A 26,853-nucleotide genomic window follows, 5' to 3' on the forward strand; every position below is an offset into this window, starting at 1 on the left:
GAGCCAAGAACTCTGTTCCCTCAGGCCGGGCACGTTCCTCCTCCCTCGACAGCCACCGTCTCTTCTCCTCCTCCCAAAAACCGCGGCCAGCAGCTCTCTCCCCGCCATACACAAACAGAGACGGGGGGGGGGGCTGTTCCCGTTGTCCTCCAGCCCGTCCACCGCGGGGGTCTTCCCTGCGCAAAACCATGGCGGTTCCCTCCGCCTTCTTTGCCTCAGCCCAACTACCGCGCGTCCAGTCGCCTCCCCCCCCCCCCAACTCCCCGCCGGCCTCCTTTCCTACTCCGGTTGCAGCTCTCGAGCCGACTTACCATTATTATGATTCTGGTTGCTACCGTCTGCCGCTCCGGTTGCTATGGCACGCCAAGCCCGTGCGCATGCTCACCTGCAGGGAGGGAGGGAGAAGAGGGCCGGGGCGGACGCCTCTGGGAAGAAGGGTGAAGTCAACAGTTGGGATCATAGAGACTCACCTGAAAAAAATAGAATGGCTTCGATTCCGGAACTCTTCGAAAGGACCATAGAAACGGGGAGGAGGTAGAAAGGTCGCTAAGAGACAGATCTGACGCCCCCTGGTTTCCGGTGTTGTGTGTTGTGTGTCCACGCCTGTCTGTACAAGGGAGGTTGGATGCTGCGTTTGGAGGGGTCGGATTGTTGTTGTTGTTTAGTCGTTTAGCCGTGTGCGACTCTTCGTGACCCATGGACCAGAGCACGCCAGGCACTCCTGTCTTCCTCTGCCCCCCCGCAGTTTTGTCAAACTCATGCTGGTAGCTTCGAGAACACTGTCCAACCATCTGTCGTCCCCTTCTCCTTGTGCCCTCCATCTTTCCCAGCATCAGGGTCTTTTCCAGGGAGTCTTCTGTGCTCATGAGGTGGCCAAAGTATTGGAACCTCAGCTTCAGGATCTGTCCTTCCAGTGAGCACTCAGGGCTGATTTCCTTAAGAATTAATAGGTTTGATCTTCTTGCAGCCCATGGGACTCTCAAGAGTCTCCTCCAGCACCATAATTCAAAAGCATCAATTCTTCGGCGATCAGCCTTCTTTATGGTCCAGCTCTCACTTCCATACATCACTACTGGGAAAACCATAGCTTTAACTATAAACCTTTGTTGGCAAGGTGTCGGATTAAAGTACTGTAATTCAACTTTTCTGAAAACTGAGGGCGTATCTCAAGTGGTGTGATCCTTTCCCCGACAGCCAAAAGAGTTGGCAGCAGGTATTGACCACAGCAAGGCAAAGGGGGCTCCCGTTGCAGCATTTTAAAAAGTACCCTTCAACAGCCATGGGTCGCTTGCAGAAAAGTGTGGCAGTACTATATATATATATATATATATGCAGGTTTTGGTGTCCTCGGGTGTCTTCCCGTGTAAAAGTTGGGGTGTCTAGGCGACGTTTCGACGAGGTCTCACTCGTCATCTTCAGGCTGGTGCTTTCGGCTTCTTGTTACTGGAACAGAGCGGGATCTCAATGTTTGAGTTCCTATAAATACTGTAGAGGGGGTGTGGTGTCTAGCCTCCAATGTTCTCCAATGTTCTAGACACCACACCCCCTCTACAGTATTTATAGGAACTCAAACATTGAGATCCCGCTCTGTTCCAGTAACAAGAAGCCGAAAGCACCAGCCTGAAGATGACGAGTGAGACCTCGTCGAAACGTCGCCTAGACACCCCAACTTTTACACGGGAAGACACCCGAGGACACCAAAACCTGCATTCCTGTACCCGTGAAAATCTACGAAAGCACATATATATATATATATATATATTTGATGTTTCCAACTAATCTTCAGTGTTGTCTTGAATAGTCGTCACCTTCTGTCTCATGGCCATTATATCATATTGGCTAGATCATCATCATCACCATCCGTTCATATTAACTGTTATTGTTAACATAACCAGTCAACCCTGATTAATGCTCAAGAGAGCTGCTTACAAGAGAGCTGTGCTTCAGATGAACTTAACAGGCCAGCAATGGAAACGTCTTTACAGTATTCAGAATGGATTATGTTAAAGCCAGTGCTTTTTCTCTCTCGGGGGTTACTCAAGGGTACGCAGTACTGGCACCCCTTTGTCTAGAAGAAAAGCACTGGTTAAAGTTGTCATTATCCTCCAGATTATTTTTTTAAAAAATCCTGTCCAGTGTTTACTACATTTTGGAAAGTGCTGCAGATATTACTAGATATTATAGTACCACATAAATGTAAGATTGTACAGTGGTACCTCGGGTTACATACGCTTCAGGTTACAGACTCCGCTAACACAGAAATATTACCTCAGGTTAAGAACTTTGCTTCAGGATGAAAACAGAAATTGTGCTCTAGCGGCGTGGCGGCAGCAGGAGACCCCATTAGCTAAAGTGGTGCTTCAGGTTAAGAACAGTTTCAGGTTAAGAACAGACCTCCGGAATGAATTAAGTACTTAACCCGAGATACCACTGTATTGTTAAGTCATTTGTAAAATCTTATTCTGGCAGAAGATACAGGTTTCAAACCCTCAGTGAGTTAAAAACTTCTTTTGCATACAAAGACAGGCTGCAGTGGATTGAGCAGATGAGACCAATAGTGAGTCCACTGGTCAAGGCAGTTACTGCACATTCTGTAGAGGGAAATGAGGGGCAGATGGGGCTTGTTAAGCTGGGAAGGTAGCCCATCTAGGAGAAGGAAAACACTTCAGGTGCTGTGATTCTTCAGAGGTTTGACATCACCCCCAAAGTACACACCATTGACTCCTGAGACAGACGGATGCCAACAACAAAGGCTATACACTCTTTTATATATATTACAGTGGTAAGGGTAAAGGTAAAGGTACCCCTGCCCGTACGGGCCAGTCGTGTCCGACTCTAGGGTTGTGCGCCCATCTCACTTAAGAGGCCAGGGGCCAGCGCTGTCCGGAGACACTTCCAGGTCACGTGGCCAGCATGACGAAGCTGCTCTGGCGAGCCGGCACCAGCGCAGCACACGGAAACGCCGTTTACCTTCCCGCTATAAAGCGATACCTATTTATCTACTTGCACTTAGGGGTGCTTTCGAACTGCTAGGTGGGCAGGAGCTGGGACCGAAAGACGGGAGCTCACCCCGCCACGGGGATTCGAACCGCCGACCATACGATCGGCAAGCCCTAGGCACTGAGGTTTTACCCACAGAGATACAGTGGTATCTCGGGTTAAGTACTTAATTCGTTCTGGAGGTCCATTCTTAACCTGAAACTGTTCTTAACCTGAAGCACCACTTTAGCTAATGGGGCCTCCTGTTGCTGCTGTGCCGCTGGAGCACAATTTCTGTTCTCATCCTGAAGCAAAGTTCTTAACCTGAAGCACTATTTCTGGGTTAGCGGAGTCTGTAACCTGAAGCGTATGTAACCTGAAGCTTATGTAATCTGAGGTACCACTGTATATCATATATTGATTAAATTAAACAATAGTGGGTTGCATCTATTGTTAGTTCTACTCAGGGTAAGTCAATGGATATGCAGTGGCGGAGGAAGGGGTGTGTGGTGGGTGTGGGCTACCCTGGGTGTCATCACTGCGGGGGATGACAAAAATAGGCATTTTTTTAAAAAAACTGGGCTCACAAAGTTTTTTTTTAATAAATATTTATTAAAGATTTTCTTAGAACAATAGAAAGAACAAACAACATAACATATAATTTTTCCAATATCCACATTTTCATCACTTCTTTGGACTTCCTCGCATCTCTCGTTCCTGCGTTCCAAATTTTCGAACTTTACCCAGCAATTTATCACCTTGTTTCAATTCTTATATTATAATTTTCTGATATTGCATCTCTAATTTTAGATAATTTAACCCAAACCTTAAAAGCTTAATTTTAACATAATATTTATCCAAAATGTATCTTTTCTTATATATGATGGTTATGGGTGGGTTACTCGTGTGTAAACTGCCTCCACTTCAGTTAGATCGTTTGCTCAACCATGTTTAGGGTTAAAGCTCGCCCTCCGTGACCTGTTAGTCACTTGCAGAATCCGTCAGTGGGCGTTTCTTGAATCTCTTCCAGCATAAAAGCTGTTTGACCCCAAGTCTCCGCCTGTGTTCCCTGCGCGGAACGCGTCTGCGCAGGTAAGGGGACGGCAAGGGCGTGCCAGCGCTCTCTCCACTGGCCTCGGTTGAAGGGTCTCGGAGCCCTGACACCGATTCCTCCATCTCCCTCTCCTCTCTATTGGTGTCACACTGAATTCCTTCCCCCCGACTGGTTCCCTCTCCGGCATCGCTCTGGAGCCCTGCCTCCGCTTTTCTCTCTGATGTCAGTTCCCTGACATCCACCTCCCCCCCAGGACCCCCTCCACCCCCGGCCTGACCCGGTGACGTGACCTTGTCCCCATCTTCAGCCGACGATGCAGGGAACCCTCGAAAGGAGCTGCCATCATCGTCCGAGGACTCAAACCCCGCTTCCCACCCGCTCCGGTTTCTGACGGGAGGGCCTTCCCAATCTGATTCCTCCTCTCCTGACGATTCCCCTCCTTCCTCTGGGGACGCTGGAAAACCCACAAAATCCTCTTCCTCCTCATCCGTGGTGGCAAATTGCTCCTCCCAGAATCTCTCCAGGGGTTTGGGCTTCCTCGGATACCTGTTGTGGAACTCTTCCACTAGATACCCATCACCTATTTCCCCTTCTGGAACCCACGTGTTTTCTGACTCGGGTTCCCCCTCCCAAGCTACTAGATATTCCACCTGCCGCCCCCGCCATGGCGAATCCAGGATCTCCATTATCTGTTGGTGGTGTTCCCTCTCTTCCAGTGGTGGGTGTCTGAGCCCTTCTCCTCCTACCTCCCGGACCCTCCGCTCCCCTCTGTATGGCGAGAGCAGTGCCCTATGAAATACCGGGTGGATTTTCATGTTGTCTGGCAATTTGAGCCTGAATGCCACCGGGTTGACTTGGTGTGTCACCTCAAATGGTCCCAGCCGTTTCGGCCTGAGTTTCTTACACCCACCCTTGAAGGGCAACCCTTGAGTGCATAACCACACCCGGTCCCCCACCCTAATGGTCTCCCCTTCCCGGCGACGTTTATCTGCTTGCCTCTTGTACTCCTCCTTGGCCCTTTCCAGATTCATCTTAAGCTGCTGGTGCAGTGCTTCCATTTCTTCCACAAACTGCTCTGTGGCGGGCATGCTCCACCCCTCCTCCCCCCTCCCGGGAAAGGCCCTGGGGTGACATCCATAATTAGCCAAGAATGGGCTCATCCCCGTGGACACATGCTCCGCATTGTTATACGCAAACTCGGCCAGTGCTAGCTTCTCTACCCAGTCGTTCTGCCTCTCGTTGACGTAACAGCGGAGATATTGCTGCAATATGCTGTTCGCCCTCTCTGCCTGCCCGTTGGTTTCCGGGTGCCTTGCCGTCGAAAATCCCACCTCCACCTGCAATAAGTTCATAAGCCTCCTCCAGAACCTCGAGGTAAATTGTTTCCCTCGATCAGAGATAACCCTCGAAGGAGCCCCATGCAACCTGAAGATGTGAGTAACAAACAGTTGTGCGGTTTCCTCGGCTGTCACCGCATGAGAGCATGCTATGAAATGGCACATCTTGGTTAGCAGATCTACTACTACCATGACTGCTGTCTTACCTCTTGATTTGGGCAAATCTGTCATGAAATCTATCGACACCACCTCTCAGGGTCTTCCCGGCGTGGGCAAGGGTTCTAGTAACCCTGCCGGGGCTGCCCGCTCTCCCTTGGCTCTTTGGCAGCGGTCACACCCCCGCACATACTCTCGTACATCTTCCCTCACCTTTGGCCACCAAAACTCCCTAGTGACCAGTAACATAGTCTTGTGTTGCCCAAAGTGCCCCGCTGTAGGGTTGTCGTGAAGCTGTCTGAGCACCCTTTCCCATAGGGCCCCCCCGGGCACATACATTGCTCCCTTGTAATAAAGTAACCCTTCCCTTACCTCGAAGTCTCCCCGGTCTCCCCCATTTTCCCTTAGTTCCCTGATTCTGGTTTGGGCAAATTCGTCCTGGCGAATCAACTCGGTTAGTTCTCGTTTCCCAACCAACGCCCCCCCACCAACCCATCGTTCCTCAGGGAACACATGTCGAGCCTCCGGTGGTCCTTCTCCTTCCGTGTACTCCGGTTTCCGGGAAAGCGCGTCTGCTCTCACGTTCTCCTGTCCTGGCACGTACTTGATCTCAAAGAACTTGGAGAACTCCTGTGCCCACCGAATCTGTCGCTGGTTGAGTACTCGCGCTGTCCTCCAGTATTCCAAGTTCTTGTGGTCAGTGCAAACCTGGATTTTGTGCTGAGCCCCTATCAGGAGATGTCTCCACTGGCGAAATGCGGCATAAATAGCTAACAGTTCGCGATCGTACACTGTGTAGTTCTGTTCCGATTCATTCAGCTTCCTTGAGAAGAAGGCGCACGGCCTCCATGTGTATTGGGCCGGTCCCGGCTGGAGTAACACCGCTCCTATCGCTCTGTCCGACGCATCAGTCTCTAGCCTCATCGGTTTCTGCAGATCCACGTGCAGGAGCTGTTCCTCCGAGGCGAACGCCTGCTTCAGCCTCTCGAAGGCTCATTGGGCACCTTCCGTCCAGACGAACTTCTTTTTGCTGCTGAGACAATCCGTGATGGGTGCGGTTAAGTGGGCAAAGTTCTTGATGAACTTCCGGTAGAAGTTGCTGAACCCAAGGAACCTCTGTCAAAACAAAAAAAATTCCTTCCAGTAGCACCTTAAAGACCAACTAAGTCAGTTCTTGGTATGAGCTTTCGTGTGCATGCACACTTCTTCAGATACGTATCTGAAGAAGTGTGCATGCACACGAAAGCTCATACCAAGAACTGACTTAGTTGGTCTTTAAGGTGCTACTGGAAGGAATTTTTTTTGTTTTGACTATGGCAGACCAACACGGCTACCTATCTGTAAAAGGAACCTTTGCACATCCTTCCGGGTTTTGGGGGCCTTCCATTCCAGCACCGCCTGCACCTTGCCGGGGTCCATGGCTAAGCCTCTGTCTGACAACCTGTATCCCAGGAATTCCACTTCCTTGGCGTGAAACTGGCACTTTTCCAGCTTGACCCACAGCTGGTGCTCTTGTAGCCTTTTCAGCACTTCCCTGACATCCTGGACATGCTGTTTCTCATTGTCCGAATAGATCAGGACGTCGTGCAGAAATGCTACGCAGTTCTTGTACAGCAGGGGGCCCAGCACATGGTGCATGAAGCTTTGAAAGCAGGCGGAGCCCGACTGTAATCCAAATGGCATGACTAAGTACTCAAAGGCCTCTAGGGGGGTGAACATGGTGGTTTTCCATTCGTCCCCCTCTCTCATTCTAATCAAATTGTAGGCTCCCCTAAGGTCCAGCTTGGTAAAAATCTTACCCTTCCTTACCCTGGTTAAAATATCATCAATTCTGGGCATTGGGAAGGTCACGGGTTCCGATACAAGGTTTAATTTTCTATAGTCTACGATGAGCCTCGGCTGATCCGAGTTTTTCTTATCCACAAAAAACACAGGGCTGCCCCCCCACTGCCTTAGATTCTCTTATAAACCCCCTTTTCAAGTTCTTGTCTATAAAGTCTCGCAACTCCTGCATCTCTCTGTCGGACATGGCATACAGCTTACCCACCGGCAGCTGCGCCCCAGGGAGTAGGTTGATTTGGCAGTCGAAGGGCCTATGTGGCAGCAGTCTGTCCGCTTCCCTCTCGCTGAAAACCTCTTGTAAGTCCGCGTACTGTGGCGGCACCTGCGCTTTCTGCTTCAGCGTGGTTGCTGCCACTCTGGCCAATCTCACCCTGGGCTTCTCCCCCCCTAGACAGTGTTCCAAACAGTGCGCTGACCCGAAGGTGACTGTGCGTTGGTGCCACGCCACCACTGGATCATGGAGCACTAGCCAGCTCATCCCCAGTATTATCGGGGGTCCCGGCAGTGTGGCCACGTGAAAGGCAATGGTCTCTGTGTGCCTGGACACACTCATTCTCACTGGAAGGGTTTGATGTGTCACCTCCCCCCCCCCCCCAGCAACTCCCTGCCATCAATCGTGGTCACTTGAAGTGGGAAATCCAGTGGCAGCAAGTGGATCTGGTGCTCCAGTGCAAACTCCTTACTAAAAAAAATTACAGGAGCTGCCTGAGTCCAACATTGCCTTCACCTTGACTGGGTGTCCATTTGGGAGTTCTAGCGTCACCTCTATCGCTATAGAAACCTTGGGTGGGTCAGGTTGGGGCACTTCACTTAGTTGTTCGCTTGGCTGCTGCGCCCCCCTGTGGGCAGTCAAGCGCTGTCGTTTCCCTGCACCTTTTCCTCTGCCCCCTCCTCCTCGTTTCCAGTGGCTCCCACCATCCCTTGCCAAGCCTTTCTTTGTGGACAGACCCTGGCAAAGTGTCCTGGCCATTGGCAGAGGAAACATTTCTTGGTGCTTTTCCCAGCCTTTCCTTCCCTTTTTCCTCCTTGGTGGGCACTCGGAACCTCGCGTGCGCGCCCCCCATCGATTTCCATTGGCACCACGTCATCGGAAGGCTGCCTTGGCATCTCAGGGATGCGGTAGTCAGGGCAACGCTCCCCTCTCCCTTCCCGCCTTTCCAAAGTGCGCGCTTCCTGGTGAGAGCCTATCGCCAGCGCCGCTTTAGTCAGCTGATCCATAGTCTCCGGCGGGGCGCGCGGGAGAGCTCATCTTTAACGGCTGGGGACAACCCCTCCTCAAACAGCATCCGTATGGGCGGGCTGTCCATATCCCATTCGAGCCTGTGTATTAGCATCGCAAAGCGGGACCAGTAGTCTCTAACGGAAAGGTCCCCCTGCTTGCATCTCAACAGCTCCCGTTGGATCACACTCTCCCCCAATTGGCTTGAATACATAGCGTCCATCGCCTGAAGAAACTTCCGGACGTCCTTCATGGCGGGGTTGTGCGCGGCCATTAGGGGTCTAACCCATTCCCTTGGACTGCCCTCAAGGTGCACCACGATATACGCCACCTGTGCTGCCTCGTCAGCAAAGTCATCATGCTGCAGCTGCAGTGCGTACTCTATTTCTGTCCGGAATCCATTATATTCTTGGGGTTTTCCCCCAAATTTGTGTACCAGTCCGGGCACCTTCTTTGCCACTGGGGTGGGTCTCACCTGCGCGTCCTGGGTGCGCCTCTCATCCAGCCGCGCCATCAGCAGTGCTACATGCCGTTCCAGCTCCTGGTTCCTCTTCACCAGGTCCTGCGCCCCCGCAGCTGGCTCCGCTGCCCCGGCGCCTCCAGACTGGCTCATGTTTCCACTGCTTACTCACGAGTAACAGCAAGGGACTGACGGATTGCTGTGATGGTTATGGATGGGTTACTCGTGTGTAAACTGCCTCCACTTCAGTTAGATCGTTTGCTCAACCATGTTTAGGGTTAGAGCTCGCCCTCCGTGACCTGTTAGTCACTTGCAGAATCTGTCAGTGGGCGTTTCTTGAATCTCTTCCAGCATAAAAGCTGTTTGACCCCAAGTCTCCGCCTGTGTTCCCTGCGCGGAACGTGTCTGCGCAGGTAAGGGGACGGCAAGGGCGTGCCAGCGCTCTCTCCGCTGGCCTCGGTTGAAGGGTCTCGGAGCCCTGACACCGATTCCTCTATCTCCCTCTCCTCTCTATTGGTGTCACACTGAATTCCTTCCCCCCGACTGGTTCCCTCTCCGGCATCGCTCTGGAGCCCTGCCTCCGCTTTTCTCTCTGATGTCAGTTCCCTGACATTATATTTTCATTTATCTTCATATTCCTTTTAACTAACTTATTGGTGCCATATTGTTGATAATCTTACATCTTTCTTAACATTCATACAATTTACAATATTTTTGTAAATAGTCCTTGAATTTCTTCCAGTCCTCCTCCACAACTTCTTCTCCCAGGTCTCGGATTCTGCCAGTCATTTCTGCAAGCTCCATATAGTCTATCAGTTGCATCTGCGATTCTTCCAGTGTGGGCAAATCTTGGGTTTTCCAGTATTTAGCGACAAGTATCCTTGCTGCTGTTGTTGCATACATTAAAAATGTTCGGTCCTTCTTTAACACCCTCTGGCCGACGATGCCCAAAAGAAAGGCCTCTGCTTTCTTAGGGAAGGTATACTTAAATACCTTTTTCAACTCATTATATATCATTTCCCAGAAAGCCTTAACTCTAGGGCAGGTCCACCAGAGGTGAAAGAACGTTCCTTTGGTTTCTTTACATTTCCAACATTTATTATCAGACAAATGGTATATTTTTGCAAGCTTGACTGGGGTCATGTACCACCTATATATCATTTTCATAATATTTTCTTTCAAGGCATTACATGCCGTGAATTTCAAACCGGTGGTCCATAACCTTTCCCAGTCAACAAACATAATATTATACCCTATGTCCTGTGCCCATTTTATCATAGCCGATTTGACCGTTTCATCTTGTGTATTCCATTTTAGCAGCAAATTATACATTCTTGAAAGTACCTTAGTCTTAGGTTCTAACAATTCCGTTTCTAACTTTGATTTTTCCACCTGGAATCCTATCTTTTTATCCAACTTAAAAACTTCTTTGATCTGAACATAATGTAACCAATCTCGCACTTTATCTTTTAATTTCTCCAAACTCTGCAACCTCCAATTATCTCCATCTTTTTCTATTATTTCCCAATATTTTGGCCATTTGACCTCCATATTGAGTCTTTTCCGGGCCTTAGCTTCAATTGGTGATAACCACCTTGGGGTCTTATTTTCCAATAAGTCTTTATATTTTATCCAGACATTGAACACTGCTTTCCTGACAATATGGTTCTTGAAAGCCTTATGAATTTTAACCTTGTCATACCACAAATATGCATGCCATCCAAAAACGTTGTTGAATCCTTCCAAATCTAAAACATCAGTGTTTTCAAGAAGCAGCCAATCTTTCAACCAGCAGAAAGCTGCTGATTCATAGTACAGCTTTAAGTCTGGCAAGGCAAAGCCCCCTCTTTCTTTAGGATCAGTTAGTATCTTAAACTTAATTCTGGGCTTTTTGCCCTGCCAGACAAATTTGGAGATATCTCTTTGCCACCTCCCAAAACACTCCATTTTATCCACAATCTGTAAAGTCTGAAATAAAAACAACATCTTTGGCAATACATTCATCTTTATAGCAGCAATTCGTCCTGACAAGGAAAGTTTCAATCTTGACCAAACTTCTAAATCCCTTTTGATTTCAGACCAACACTTTTCATAGTTATCCTTAAATAGACTCATATTCTTCGCTGTTATGTTTACCCCTAGGTATCTTACTTTTTTAACCACATTTAACTCTGTCTCTTTCTGAAACCTTTCTGATTCTAAAGGTGTCAATTTTTTTTCCAAAACCTTGGTTTTCTGCTTGTTAAGTTTAAATCCCGCCACCCGACCAAACTCCTGAATCAATTGTAATACCCTTTTCGTACTAGACTCTGGCTCCTGTAGGGACAAAGCTTTTTAGTTCAGTCAAGAAATGTATGGAACGTGTCTGGCACTGGGCGCCACACCACGGGGGCCGGCACTTACTACAGGGCCTGCAGCGTGCCCGAGCCACGCGTCTCTCCTGGGAGTGATGTGGTGGCTTCGGCGCCTGCAGGCTCTACGCTGCTTGAAATGGCAGCATGGGGCTTGTGTCATGTCTGCCCACTCACTGCCTCTTCCTCAGCCACCCTATAATTGAGGGGGAGGGCGGAGAGGCTCCACACAGCTCACCCCACCCACAGCTGCAGGACACACACTCCGCACCGGGCACCCGAGTGGCTAGCTACACTGCTGTGGATATGCCCAACCTAGTGAGTTTACTTACTGAACTTAATTGAATGCAACCCTATATGTGTGTACACATACAAGAAATTCCCCATTTATGCAGGGGTTATGCTGCAAATGGTAATTTTACAAATTCAACATTTAAATACATAATACTTTATAAAAGGAAAATACCCAGGCAGTGTATTTTTAAACTCAATGAACTACAGACAACAGACTAAGATCAAGACAAATTATTTATGTGTACATGTCAGACGAATGGCTGTCTGATCTCTCTCTCTGTTGTTACTATTATTATTGTTATAATTACCATAATTTGCATTTATGAGACAGTGTCTCAAGTGACTTGCTTATGTTTTTAAAGTTGTAAAACAATTTTTGCATGACTTAGCATACATTTTAATGTTTCTTTTCTTTTATTAACACAATACTTCCATTCCATACATTTATAATATCAAAGAAAATAATTAAATCTGTGACATCACAAGGAGTAACATTAATCATAAGCAAGTGCACAACAAAACTCTAGACATGAATCTGATAATTATAATACTAATATAAGGAAATTGTTGATCTATTCCTACTCAAAAAAGGAATCAAAGGAAGGAAAACTGACTTCACATTTCCAAATTTGAGTAATAGTCTTACAATAAAACCGATATACATATTTTTTCCAAAATTTCACTTCCCAAAATATAAATACATTGTAAAACCATAGGTCTTTATTGGTTTTAAACAATCTCTTAGTATAATCAACAATTTTCTCACATTTTGCTAAAACTTTATTTTGTCTCCGTCCTTTTTTTTAAAAAAAGAAAGTCAGTTTAGCCATAATTGCTAAAGCCCATGATTTTCTGACTCATCATTTGATTTTTGTTATGGTTGGCAATCTCCAATACTTTGTGCAAAGAATTCTGCCTGTTGTAATAATATAGGAAACTAATTAGCTGTAATTCCTGCACAGCAGAGCTTTTGACTAGATGACCGTTGGATCCCTTCCAACTCTACAATTCTGTGATTCTATGATTCTAATTAATTGTCTTCTGACTTCACTGATAGTTTAATGCAATGTAAAAAACAACACAGGATGGAGTGGGACAAAATTAAAAATACATCAGAAAAATAAAAACATTCTTGACTAAAGGGGTTCATGAAGCAGTAACATTAATGGACCAATCCATTGGGTTAGGTAGAAAAAAGTGGTGTTTAAGACAAGAAGTGTACAGTCCCATGGCAATCCTCATTTGCATTACTTTATGCTAGTCTCATTTTTTATGCTTCATATCAGGGAGAGAGCAATACCACACCACATCCAAGAAAATTATGGCCAAGTATGGTTTCATTTTAAACTTAGAAGGTCAGGCTATGTGTGACTCTAGTCTTTTTCTGACCATGTTTTAAAGACCTCTTGGCTTTGTCTTCAAGTAGTAACATTGGCTGTGTTTGCTAACGGTAGACTTATTCCAGAAATTTCAAGATAGCAGAAAGTAGTCATATTCTGGATATTTGATTTCAAAATGGCAGATTTTTTTTTTGCTGGTTTTGAAGAACAAGTTTGTTTGTTTACCTTTAAATTCACTATGGTTTGCCGCCTTTGATCTTTTAAGAGCTGGCCAGGGTTTACAGCTTCATATTTACACCCTCAACCAATTTATATACCTGCATGTTTTTATCATTAGAGTTCTTCATCCCAAACACATTTTATCATATACACCTTTGGCTGTTCCACTCTGAATCAGTCCAATCTTACCTTGTCATCAGTTTAGATAATAATTTAATCCAGCTAGGTCCATACAACATGTTTCATGTCTTTCCTTCCTCCTCAGGCCCTTCGGCACATTTACCCACAACTTCGGTTGCCGGTGTGCAGCTATTTGAGTGATCATCTCAAGTGGAACTGCAGAAACTCCAAAATCTTCCCCCAAGAATGTTCTTGGGCATGGGCATGAGCTCTCCTCTCTCCGCCACCCAGAATAGGCACCCCTAAAACACGGTCTAAGGCTACCAGACAAACTGGGGTAAATATTGGATTAATTTGATGGCCTGCTCCAGAGTAACTCAAGAGTGTAAAGTTGTCCTTCCCGTGTTGGCACAGGCAGCCAGTGGCTATCTCAGCATATAAAGAACTCTTCCAAATGCGGTCTTCTTCCCCGACTACAAAAAGGAAGTGCCCTTCTGCTTTTTCTATGGGGATGCGACTACGTGAATTAGCTGGGTCCATTGGGTCATCCAAGGCTTCGTAAATGTCGAAAACACCATTCTCTGAAATACTGACTCTGCTCATATTAAAGCAAAGCCCAGGCAAAGTAAGTGTGCCATAATGGAGGGCAGTGGCTGTGATGGAGCTGCAACCAGAAATGCAGACGGCAGCCACTACTTCTGGCAAGAAAGTCATCATTGAAGATGCCAATTCTGCTCCTTTGCCAGTCCCAATAACACCAATTCCTGGCCCTTTAACCTTCAGGAATGAAACAGCACGAGTGGGAATTGTAGAGGGGAAGAGAAGAAAGAACACATGTTAGAGGTCTGTGTTGTGGAGCATCCCTGATATACAGAGAAACCTGCCAAATTATTAACTTATTCTAAGAAAACAACACACATCAAACCTAAAAGCTGATACCAAAATATCAATTCAAATAAAAAAATGTTATTTTATTAGCTTGGAAAACTAGGTTTACAATATATTCACAATAAAACTATTTGTTAATTTCTTAAAATAAGAGCATAATCTATTCCGTCTCATGCACATAGTTTTTTAAATCCCTTCTCCAAAGCATATCCCGATATAACCAGTCTTCTTCCAGAAAGGCAGATGATTTGATCTGACCTGATCCCATGATTTCTTCAGCTAGCAAGTACAAGATCTAAAAACAAACATTGGTATTTCCTCAAGGGATGAAGTGCCATTTTTCTCAAAACTGTCATCCATACAGACTCTTTCAGCTGCAGGAGAGCTTTATGTATAGGTAAACAATCCTTACCATACTGACCTTTGGATGGCGCAGCAGAAACCTAGCTGCCTCTTCAAAGTATTCAAGGTGGAAATCCTCCATGATTTTGGGAAGATCCTCAAAATTAAAATATGGCAGGGAAAGAGCAGCAAAGCCATGAGTAGCCAGAAGGCTGGCTCGGTATTCAATTAACCCACCTTCATCACCAAACATATCTATCACTCCTGGAAAGGGGCCATTTCCTAATGAAAGCAGAGAGCAATGTTGTTGGGGCAGAGAGCACTGAAAGAAATGTTCATAAAATGCTAACCAGAATAACACTATTAAAACTACATTATTATCAAAATACAACAAAACTCTGATACCACATTTTCAGAAAGAAGAGAAAATGCTTTGAATGACTTGCAGTGCAATTCTAGCGGGTGGCGCTGTGGGTTAAACCATAGAGCCTAGGACTTGCCGATCAGAAGGTCGGTGGTTCAAATCCCCATACGGAGTGAGCTTCCATTGCTTGGTCCCTGCTCCTGCCAACTTAGCAGTTTGAAAGCACGTCAAAGTGCAAGTAGATAAATAGGTACTGCTCCTGTGGGAAGGTAAATGGTGTTTCCGTGTGCTGCTCTGGTTCGCCAGAAGCGGCTTTAGTCATGCTGGCCACATGACCCGGAGGCTGTACGCTGGCTCCCTCAGCCAATAAAGCGAGATGAGCACCGCAACCCCAGAGTCGGCCATGATTGGACTTAATGTTCAGGGATCCCTTTACCTTTACCTTATACTCAGAAGTAAGCCCCATTAAATTTGGTGGGACAGTGTGATGCAAGTTTTCCACTATTTGACCTCTGTGTTAAAATAATCTCTTTAATAACAGTATTATATTTTCATCCTATGATAGTATTATTTTATGTTGTATTTCGTTCCTTATTCAGTGGCCTCCTGACTGTATTTAAAAACTACAAATACCAACCACTAGGTTAGTAGATAGTTAAGAATTTGTATTCTGTATTACAGCACTCATTTTAGCAAAATTGTGACATTATACTGTAGTCATACCAGTATTGTTCAGGCCTGTATATATTGGACTCTTCTCTTTTTTATGTTTAATTTTCTATTTTCAATAATTTAACAATTTAACATCCAAATTACTTACTTATTTATCCCTTCTAGACTTCCCCTCACCCCACCCCTGATTTCCAATTTCTCCCCTTTATTACCTTACACATCTTTAGTTTTCCATTCAGTTACAAGTCCATTGATAACCCTAATTCACATAGTGAGCCCCAAAGATTTCTAACAAAGGATATTGCACAGGTTTGGTACGAATGCTAAGTACCTCACACAGAGAATGATGCATTTTCCTCTAAATTGTCAGGACAGCTCTGTTGCTCCTCTGAAAGGCAGTGCTGTGGTCCTCAAGCTGTAGAAAGGATATTAAGGCCATCGTCCTATTGACACTTACCTGAGTAAATTCTATTGAACACACTGAAGCTTACATGCATAGGATCAGGTTGTTAGGGGAAATCTCAGGCATACGATATAATTTAAGAACTCCTTTTGTACACCAGTGGTACATTAAAACATCACATCTGGGCTTGATCATTCAGCTCTGGCAGTTACTTATACCACTGTGTTCAAGGTTCAATCTTCAGCATCTTCAGGGATCTCAGGCAGCTGTGCTGGGAAAGACATCTGCTTGAGACTTTGGAGAACAGCCATTTCCATGGTGTCCTCCAGATGTTATGGACTACAATTCCCATCAGCTCCAGCCACCATGGTTATGTTAGCTGGAGCTTCTAGGAGTTGTAGTCCAAAACATTTGGAAGGCCACAGTTGGTGAATGCTGACACAGCTACTAGATGGGCCAATTATATGATGTGGTATAAGGCAGTCTTGTAGGTTCACATAATGTACTGTGTTAAATATAACTTGTTTAATTATTTTATATTTTATAAAATCCCCAGTAATTGAAGGGATAAATAAACAAAATGAATATAAGTTTTAAGTTTTAAGCCCACTGAGTTGTGTCCAACTAACCTCAACTCAGAGTAGACATATTGAGATTCATGGAACCAAGTTATTCATTAATTTCAATTAATGAAGAAAACTTAGTTGGACATAACCCATTGTTGATACTAAATAAATGCAAGTAGTAAGTATTCCCCACCAAGCCAGGTTTTTTAAATTATTGAACTAACATGCAGCAGTGAGGTGCCAAGTCAACCTGGTATCTTGGACATCACTGAGGCAGATGAATTAAAGAAGTCAAGCTCCTTCATCTCACTCAGTCACTCCTCCAGGTACATGCAATGTAAACAATTATTAAATTATGTTAGTATTATTATTATTTTTAAATGTAAAATTCAGGAGGCGTGGCTAGCTGGAAAGCTAAACCGCGAAGTAATTCTGTGTCTCCATCACCTCAGGGCAAAATCTAAGCAGAGTGGATCCTACTAATATCTAAACACAAACTTTTGTACAGCCCCAGGGAGGTAATGATCCGGGGACTACAGGGACCAAAAAGCAAATCTGTGAGGTTAAATCTTCAGGAAGAAATAGCAGGAACCCTGTCTGAGGCTTCAGAGGAGGCGTCAGACACTGGTATGACCAAAGGCAATATGAGGGTACCAAAAGGCGGGAAAGTATCTGCCACAGTGGGGGAGAACAGAGACTCAGATGAGTACATTAATAAAAGAAGGTAGACACCAATCTTGGACAGGGGAGCAGCCCTAGTTCTTTCTGAGCAGAAATTAGAGATGCTATCTAAACAACTGTCAGATATTTCTAAAACAGCAAATGATGCACACAGTCTTGCTGTAACCAATCAGTCTGAGATGCAATTCTTACAAACAACGACTGAAGATTTATCTATGAAACTGGAGGAACAATCAGACAAGGAGGGAAGGAAAAAATTCTTCTCCATTATATCCACAGTTAAAAGCCAACCTCTTTCTCCAAATCCTGCCTTAGCCCTACTATCTTTAGACATAGACTTGGGCTTTACCCTGCACCACAGAGAATTAGTAGGCTTCTTACTGACTGCAGCAGCATTAGTGATAGCTCAACAACGAATGAACATGTCTGAAAGACCCCTGAACATATGGGGGTAAATATTTGGGATACAGCAATATTTGAGCATCTCACTGGACGCAGGAGAGCAAGTAAAGGCATAACAAAGAGAGGCAGCTTCCAAGAAATGTGGACCCCTTTCTATGTTAATGACCAAAATCAATAACTTGTTATACCAACCGCTCTATTGTCTCAGTGGAGAAGTTACATTAAGTAATATATTTGAACACTGAATGTGTAACCTTATGTGTAAAGTCAATGGATAGAACAAATACCATTAGAGGTAATGCTGAGCAAGTGTTAAAAGGTTATTGTTTTGCATTTGTTTAAAAACCAATGTATAGAATCATGTGACTTGTAATTAAATCTTCCCATATGGCAAACATGTACAGTATTCATATTTGTGGACTGGTGGCTCTGGCTGAATTCAGTGCAGATACACTATGATTATTACCAAAGTTTAAATCTGGCTCGTTAAATATTTGTTTCTGAAATTACTTGCTGGTAAATGAGTGATGGCTACTCTTTGGGGAGAGTGTGCTAGTTGCAACCCTTATTGTTTTGGAATATTATCATTTGAATATTATCATCTCTACTGAAGGCCTGTCCTATTTGTGCCCTGCCAAGCTGAACACAGCCCACCAGCCTTGCATAGCTGCCCACTAAGGATCTGAGCATTACCCTGTTTTGCTGCCTGTCTGGGACTGCAAAAGCAAGGTGACTGTCAACTTTTGAGTTAACTAGGTTCCCTCAGGACAAATAAGCAGCCTGAGCCCCGTCCCACTGCCAAGTCTACCCAACTCACCTGGGGGAAGGAACAAGCTCCCTCTCACCGCACCGTCCTTCACCCTAATCCTTCTCACTTCGGGAAGAATGAACCGCCTTTCCACGTTCGTTTTGGCAAGCACCTGTCCAGGGATAGCACCGGGCTGGCTGTAGCCCTGGTGCACTGACATCTCCAGTTTCATGGGACCCTTCACTTTTCTGGGCTCCAGCCTTTGGTAGGGGTTCTCCATTGCAGCAGGCGAGAGGCTCCAAACCAGCCCCATGGGCTCCAAGCCCGTGTAGTCTCCTCCCTTGGAGGGGTCTTTGGACAGATCGACCTGCCCTTGCTCATCCGCCTGGTAATGGGCACAGGAATCAAAGAGGATGCCCTCCTCGTTCACCGCCAGCGCCCTTAGGGTCACTTCCTGCAGAGGCGGGAGTCCCCAAACCGAAACCTTCGCGGGCTGATCTGCCAAGCCTGCAGCGGGGTCAACCGAGACTGTCGCTACCCCTCTTCTGCCGCAGCTTTTGAGGGAGGTCCTCCCGAAGGGGCGGCTCACACCCCCCAAGTGCTCCAGGCAGACGTCCCAAGCTCTGGCTGTGACCCGTCGCCACATGATGGGCTGCTGCTAATCCGATCCGTTTCCTATTGCAGACTGCGCGCTGCTCGAACGGAGAGCGGAGCAGAGAGAAGGAGACACAATCTGCAACTTCTGCTCTGCCTGGAAGTCCACGTGGGAGCACAAAAGGCAGCATCAATCAATCCCGGACCGCACGCTTCATAACGAGCGGTTATAAGTCGCTGGCGTGTCTGGCGCTGCCAAAGTACACTGGTATCTCAGGTTAAGAACTTAATTCGTTCCGGAGGCCCGTACTTAACCTGAAACTGTTCTTAACCTGAAGCACCACTTTAGCTAATGGGGCCTCCTGCTGCTGCCCCGCCGCTGAAGCACGATTTATTTTCTCATCCTGAAGCAAAGTTCTTAACCCGAGGTAATATTTCTGGGTTTGCGGAGTCTGTAACATGAAGCATATGTAACTCGAGGTACCACTGTACAGACAGTTGACTCGCGAGCAGCTGAGCACGCGAGAGAAGGCCTCCTACCCATAGGACTACTGGGGGCCAAGGGGTCTTCAGTCCCCCCCATAAAATATTTGAGGGGTCTGCCCCTCCCAAGTTGATGGGTATTGCCATTCAAACAGTGTGCATGCACCGCGTCATGTGATTGATTATCCAAGGCAGTGCTTACTTGCCCCCCCAAAAAATATTTTTTCAAGTCGGCACCCCTGCTCCTACCACTTCCAATCACTAACAGGAAATGAGTTTCAAAGTAGTAGGGGAACCTGACAGAAAAGCAGCACCTCTCCTTCACTAAGATTCGTGTGATAAACATGGTAATCTGAGGTACAGCAGCCACAGGCTGGGTTTTCCTGGACTCAGGTTAGCCTAGTAAATACAGCATGTGGCATCACGTGAAATTCCAACTTTGTAATATTTCCTGCTGCAAACTTTAAACTTATATCCTAACAGAGGCTCAAGGGTAGAATTAATTATAGACTTGCTGGAGATTTATGTTTTCTTCTAATTCATGGAGAACATAATAATACAAAAATAGACCTGCTGGATCAAGGCAGTGACCAGTCTATTCCAGTGTCCTATTTTTACAGTGGCCAACCAGATCCCTGTGGGAAGTCGGTAAGCAGGATGTGAGTTCTCTCTCCTGCTGCAGTTTCCAGCAACCGGCATTCAAAAGCATGAATGCTGCCTCTGACTGAATGTAGGACTTAACCATTGGGGTTTGTTGCCTTTTCCTCCATGAAGCTGTCTAATCCTCTTCAAAGCCACCACAAGTTGGCAGCCATCACTGCCTCTTGTGGGAGCAAAGTCCATACTTTTACTATGTGCTGTGTCAAGTGCTTTCTTCTGTTTGTCCTAAATCTACCAAGGTTCAGCTTTATTGGATAGCCCCAAGTTCTAGTATTATGAGAGGAGAAAAACTTTTCTCTACCCACTTTCACCTCTTACTCACTTTTTTCTCTAAACTCGAAAGATCCAAATGTTGTAACCTAATGGGAGTTTCTCCATCCCTTTGATCATTTTGGCTGCCCTTTCCCAACTCTACCATTTGCTTAATGAGGTGAGGTGACCAGAAGTCTACACAATATTCCAAATGTGGTTGCACCAGAGATTTGTATAATGCACACCATTTGTAGTTTATTTTTGTAGCTGGGGATTCTTAGATGTCCCTTATACAAAAGCTTTCTCATGTTGCTTGTAAAGCACTCTGTCAACATAATGAGTCCCCTGTCTGCAGAATTGTTATATCAAACAGATTTATTGTTATATATAAGAACAGGGGAAAAAACAATCGGCCACACACCCGTTATCTGATAAAACACCTCTTCCGAGCAACATTCTCACAGCTTGCTGTGTTCTTCATCTTGTTTTCCATCAAGGTGTTTGCGGAAGAAGGTTTGAATCTGACGCCATGCATCCACCTGTGCTGCGGCATGAGCCCTGGGCTCCCCTCCCCAGATCACTGGTCTGCCCACCAAGAGATGCATTGAAGCTGCGCACATAGGAAAATACGGAGGCTCAATATAATGTCCTGCTCCAGGATAGCAAATTATCTCAGGTTTTTCTTTTCCATGAGCCTGTAGCCGCTTGGAGGCTTCCACAGCAAAAAACTCGCTCTTAAAGTTGTGGTCATCTTGGCCTACGATGAAGAGGAAATGCCCTTCAGCCTTCTCCAATGGAATAAAACTTTGGCGATCGGGGCCCTCAAGTGGGTTGTTCATGACATCCAAAATGTCAGCAACACCAGACTTGTCGAATTTGAGCCGCTCTACATTGAAACCAAGAGGTGGAATGGTGATGTCCTTGTAGTGCAGTGGCACAGCTATATTGGCCACAGAGCTATTAATAGTGACTGTAACAGTGACACCCTTTGAGAAAGAGGCCATAGAGATACACAGGTCACCACCTTTTGAGTGTCCCAGCAGTCCAACTCCTGGACCTTTAACCTAAAGAGAAAGAAAGAAAGAAAGAAAGAAAGAAAGAAAGAAAGAAAGAAAGAGGTGAAACGAAAACAAGATACATACAGTATGTGCCCCTCCCCCCCACATGACTAAGCTGTGGGCAAAAGCTCATGCTGCTCACCCTTAGTTTGGCAAAAGAAAAAAAGCTAAGCTGAGGACCATTTCACATTTCTGAACAATTTATCACAGTGACTGCCCAAGGCTTGCCTGCTTTGGTTAATCTTTGCAGTCAAAAATGGAGAAAACTGTTGCTGTGGACTTTAACCTTTCAGTGTTTTTTTATTCCAGGAGCTTGGCACAAATAATGAATTTGAAATATTAGTGCAATACAAGTAAGCATGTGATGATCAGAGTTCAGCTCAGAGAATACTCTCAAATCAGCAATTCAACAGCTCTCAGAATAAGAATACTATGGAATATATACTTCTGCATATACAGTGGTACCTCGGGATGTGAACGGGATCCGTTCTGGAGCCTTAGATGTGCTTCAAATGTATGGTGTGGTTCTACACACAAGACTTTCCAGTTTCAAATGTAGCACCCTCAGAAGCTTGCTATTTTTGTGAAGGCTGTCCACATATGGCCCTACCTTTGGATGTTTCAGCATATAGTTCACAGCTTCTTCAAAATACTCCAGATGAAATTCCTTCATATCTCTTGGAAGATCTTCATAAGCATAATAGGCCAATGCTAATGTTACAAAGCCATAATTGGCCAACAGACAGGCTCGGTATTCTGGAAGTCCTCCTCCAGTTCCTGAAATATCAATGATTCCAGGAAAGGGACCATCACCTATAAAAGACAGAACGAAGTTGCATTATCTTTTTTAGACTTCTTTAGAATTCACCTTATTGAAAAGAAAGCCTAGCATGGAATCACATAATTTTAGTTTTGGAAGGGACCCTGGAGATAATTTAACTCTGACCACTTGGGTTGAAAAGACCCTTGTTGATGACCCACTTTAATGGCTGGATCCTTCATAATACACTTTTCAAACCTGTTCATATTAGCAGATCAAAAGCAGAGAATGAAAGAGTTTGGAGTCTGAGGTGCCAGTGAGTTGTTGTTTTTGAAACAAACCCACATTTCCAGTGAGCAAGGCTTGCTATGGAATACAAAGGAATAGGCAAGGTACAGGGCTAGCTCAGCACCATCATTAGACACAGTAGGGCAAATAACACTGGGCAACAATTTTTTACTTTTTGAATGTTGTCTAGATTTTTACAACTGATTTAGGGTATTTTTGCACTGCTGAATCAGGAAATGGCATCCGTTTCTCTCCATCAGGTCAGGTTTTTGTGCTATGTTGATTTGAACAAAATCAGATCTTGTGACAAAATCAATTACATTTTTGTGGCATTATCAGCTGATTTTTGTCAACACATATCACCCTAAATATGTTTTTAAGAGAAAAAAATGTTTTTCCAGCAACATATATTGATTACCTGATAGAAACATCGATTACTGTAAACTGAATGGTGGGCATTGATAAAGGTAAGTACACGTAAATTGCATGTTGCTTCACCATTTTTCAAACTTCAGGGCTTGAACTTCTGTTTCTTGGAACTCCTGGAATGCTCAGTGGCAGGGAGGTCTCTCTTCAGAGTCCAACAGTAGTCAGCCATCATGACTGCATCCCAGCAACCCTGATACCTGGTCTCCATCTCTTTCATGTCCTGATGGAATCTCTCCCCCTTCTTGTCACTCATTGAACCCAGGTTCTCAGGAAACCGGTCCATATGTGAAAATAGGTAGTGCATCTTAATGCTCATGTTGCAGCCCAGGTTTCTGAAAGCAGTCAGTGTGTTGTTGACAAGTTCTGCGTAGTTTCTGGCCTTATTGTTGCCAAAAAAGTTCTTCACTACCAGAACAAATGTCTTCCACGCTTCCAGTTCCACTTCGTTCATTGAGTTTCCGAACTCTAGATCTCTGATGAGCTGATGGATCTGAGGACCATCAAAGATGCCAGGTTTCAACTTCTCCATGGCCAATCCTGGAAAAGCCTGGCACAAGTAAGTGAAGCAGTCACCATCCTTGTCCAGAGCCTTGGTGAATTGCTTGATTAAGCCGAGCTTGATGTGCAGTGGTGGGAAGAGTATTCTGTCTCTGTCCACCAGAGGGTCGTTGATGACGTTCCTTTTTTTTGCAAGGCACCAATTCCTCCCGCACAGGCCAGTCCGTCTAATGCTGAGCACGGTCCCTACAATCCCACATGCACAGAAAACATGCGTACTTGGTGAAGCCAGACTGTTGTCCCAACAAAAAGTTCACCATCTTCAGGTCAACACAAATAAACCACTTATGCTGATCATAACCAATTTTCTCCAGCACATACTTCACCCCTTCATAGTTCTCCTTCAGTGTACTCGAGTGAGCCAGGGGTTTTGATCCTCCCCCAACTTTATGCTTTGCCGCACCAATTTATGGAAGGTTTTGAGGTTTTATGGCTTCAAACTGATCCCTTTTCGACATAATCACCCAGAACTATCGAACCTGAATACTTCTTGTCATTAAAATAATCATTTCCAATCAAAACAATTATTCGACATGGCATTTTACCCCCACCAACTTCTAAAATGCTCCACACAAGCGTACATGTGAATGAAAATGTAAAAAAACGACATGTGGCCATAACTCAAAAACGTGACCTGACGGAGCAAAAGCAATGTGATTTTGGGATTCAGCGCATCAGATTCATCCTAAATCAGCTGAAAAAATGCAGACAACAAATTTGTTGTTGACCAGTGTAATCAATTCTCTCTCTTTACACCTTGCAGCGTCACCCCGGCCGGGACAACTTCCGCCTCACTGTATTTGTGAAGTCTTTTAAGGTGCCACCAGACTTCTTTTATTGCCAACACACTTCTGCATCTCTTCCTCCTCTTCCTTAATTGTGGGTTTTTTTGTTTGCTTGCTGGGTGCCATATCTTTCTCCCTTTCTGAGCAGGAAGAAGAGGAACCAGTTTACTACAGGATGGAGAAATCCAAGCCAGGGATGTGTGTGCCCTTCCAGAAGTCGTTCACCACAACCACTCCCATCATCTCTCTTAAACTAAGCTCCTCTGCCTGGGACTAACGAGTTCTTTGAAATGCAACAACACGTGGAGGAGCCGCAGCTGGCGTTGGCTCACAAAAAGTGTGCGGGTGTCAACAACACGAAACGCAGGAGCGTCTAGAAGGCCTTAAGAAGGCCAAGCGCGGGGCCAGAGTCCGCCACTCACCCGGGGGCAGGAAGAGGGTGGCGCGGACCCGCCCGTCCCGCACGGGGATCCTCTGGACGCCGGCGCGCAGGAAGCCCCTCTCGTGGGCGCCCTTGGCGAGGACGCCTCCAGCGAGGCCCTCTCCGTGTCCCTCGAGCACCTCCAGCTCCAGGCTGAAGGGGCGCTGCACGTCGCGCTTCACCAGCCGCCTGAAGGGCTTGCGCGGCTTCAGCGCCCACAGCAGCCCCATGGGCTCCAGGCCGGAGAAGCTGCCGCCCTCCAGCGCCGGCGAGCGGCTCAGGTCCAGCTGCCCGCTGCCGTCCGCCCGGTAGAGCGCGAGCGACTCGAAGAGCTCCCCGGTCTCGTCCTGCAGCGACGCCCGGAGCGTGACCTCTTGCTGAGGCCGCAGCCCCGACACCGAGATGCCCAGCGGCTCGTCGAAGAGGCTCCGGCCGGCGGGGGAGAAGTCGATGCGGGCGTCCATGAGGGAAGCGCTAGTGGAGGCGGCGCTCTGAGCGGCTCGGCTTGGGCAGCTGCCGGGGCGGCGAAAGGCGCAGCGGGGTCTGGGACGCAGGCGGAGTCCCAGGCCGCGTCCCCAGAGCAGGCGCACAAATGAGGCCATGGCTGCGGAACGAGCTGTCAGCCTCAAGCAAAGCAAGCGGCGGCGCTACCTCTCGTGGTTTCAAATTACACAACAATTGTTTGGAAAGGAAATTCGTTTGGGGCGGAGGGAGGAGGCTGCCCTTCGCACAAGGCCTTTCCCCCTTCTGCCAAATGGTCACCGTGCAGTCCGAATCCATCGAGTCCTCTAACTCCTTCATTTAATTCAGTGGGGTTCATGGGCGTAGCCAGGATTTATATTGCGGGTGAGGCAGGGTCTGGGGGCCAGAACCGAGTTAGTTATTTCTATTTATTTACTTGATGGGGGGTTGGGGTGGCAGCTTGCACCCCGTGCCTCCCTTGGCTACGCCCATGGTGGGGTTTACCAGATTTAGATCCTGATCCTGAACCTGAACGGATATCTTAAAATTAAGAAAAAGTTGTTTATCCCTGAGGTGCAGGTGTAAGACTTTTCTCTCTCTCTCTCTCTCTCGTTTGCTTTCCTGTTGATTGCCATATTTGTTATATGTTGAAAATTAACAAAATACTGGTTTCAGAGGAAAAGCAAAATGGCCCCTCACTCCTCACAACCTGAGTGCTGCAGCAACTCGTGATAAAAATAAAGAGTAGGGAGCTTCAAATCATAACATTCATGTTACAGGAAATTCATGTTGTAAACAGCCAGATATATTGCCAGGACAAATGCCAGTGAGCAAAAGTTTGCCTTCTGTATTTCATGTAATGTATAATGTCAGTTTGATGCACCCAACCTGAAGCATTCTGGAGATCTTCGACTAACTTGAATGCTGAAAGCTTGTGCACTCTTAAGGTAGTTCAATAAATGTTACTTCACTAGCTTTGTTTCTCTCCGTGTTTTTTAAAAAAACAACAACTTGTGAAACAGCAGGTTTAATACCAAACAGCCAAAGGGAACTTAGCTTGGCAGCTCTATTTAAAATCAACAAATCAAATTTGACAGAATGTGAATACATCATTTGTAGCCTGGCAACAACTGTACACAAGAAGAAGGGAGGTCTGAAGAGACAAGAATTTGATTTCTAATGTGCATGAATTTGCGATTTGCTCCTGCTCCTACAAGAGCAGATCTGTGAAAGCCATTCTGAAAGGTTAGTACAAACTTTTCAGTCTTCATAAAGAACAAGAAAAAGAAATACCCTGGAATTTGACCAATCCAAAGAAGCAGGGATATGAAATTGGCTGAAGTTGGGAGTGGTTCACATAAAAACAGAGATTCTTGTACAATATTGCAATGTATATTTTCCAACTTAAACTTAACAAAAGATTGCAGTGAACAAAAAAAGGTGACTGCCCACAGTGGCTTGTAGTAATTTAATGTAGAGACCTAATGATTGTAATCACAACATTTAAAAAAATGATTGTTGAAAACATTTCCATACAGTAGTAGGAGTTAACGTAGCATATTATATAAATATTACTGTATTTTCTCAAGTTTAATGCTCACCTTTTCTGGCCAAATTACATTGTGAAAATTAAGGGTGTGCATTAGATTCGATGGCACATTTACAC

General features: G+C 45.9%; 3 protein-coding genes across 5 annotated transcripts in view; 1 reads left to right on the forward strand and 2 right to left on the reverse strand.

Annotated features, from left to right (window-relative positions):
• The window catches only part of DNAL1 (dynein axonemal light chain 1), a 31,295-nt gene extending 12,116 nt beyond the window's left edge, over positions 1-19,179 (reverse strand). Inside the window, exons 1-3 of one of the 3 annotated variants that reach the window (XM_083748086.1) lie at positions 18,507-19,179; positions 14,681-14,883; positions 13,696-14,148 (exon numbers count right to left, since the gene is read on the reverse strand). In XM_083748086.1, coding sequence (XP_083604212.1) covers positions 13,696-14,148; positions 14,681-14,883; positions 18,507-19,083 — 1,233 coding nt within the window. In that variant the 5' untranslated portion in view covers positions 19,084-19,179. Of the gene's footprint in view, positions 1-110; positions 203-311; positions 479-13,695; positions 14,149-14,680; positions 14,884-18,506 lie in introns of those variants that run through there. The other 2 variants (XM_083748084.1, XM_083748085.1) reach the window with 2 other exon arrangements.
• A 1,604-nt stretch (positions 19,180-20,783) lies between these two features.
• Positions 20,784-26,069, reverse strand: LOC310848400 (acyl-coenzyme A thioesterase 1-like). Its single transcript, XM_083747456.1, has 3 exons — positions 24,727-26,069; positions 22,095-22,297; positions 20,784-21,490 (listed from the first exon to the last, which is right to left on the reverse strand). Exons 1-3 carry the CDS (start codon positions 25,325-25,327, stop codon positions 20,885-20,887), a joined length of 1,410 nt encoding a protein of 469 aa, XP_083603582.1. The 5' UTR covers positions 25,328-26,069; the 3' UTR covers positions 20,784-20,884.
• Positions 26,070-26,326: 257 nt separating this feature from the next.
• HEATR4 (HEAT repeat containing 4) overlaps positions 26,327-26,853 on the forward strand; it is a 35,027-nt gene continuing 34,500 nt past the window's right edge. The window contains exon 1 of the mRNA XM_083746503.1: positions 26,327-26,432. The gene's annotated coding sequence lies outside the window, so the exon portion shown is untranslated. The remainder of the gene's footprint in view (positions 26,433-26,853) is intronic.

This window comes from Podarcis gaigeae (genome assembly GCF_964106915.1).
Source record: "Podarcis gaigeae genome assembly, chromosome: 1".
NCBI lineage: Eukaryota > Metazoa > Chordata > Lepidosauria > Squamata > Lacertidae > Podarcis > Podarcis gaigeae.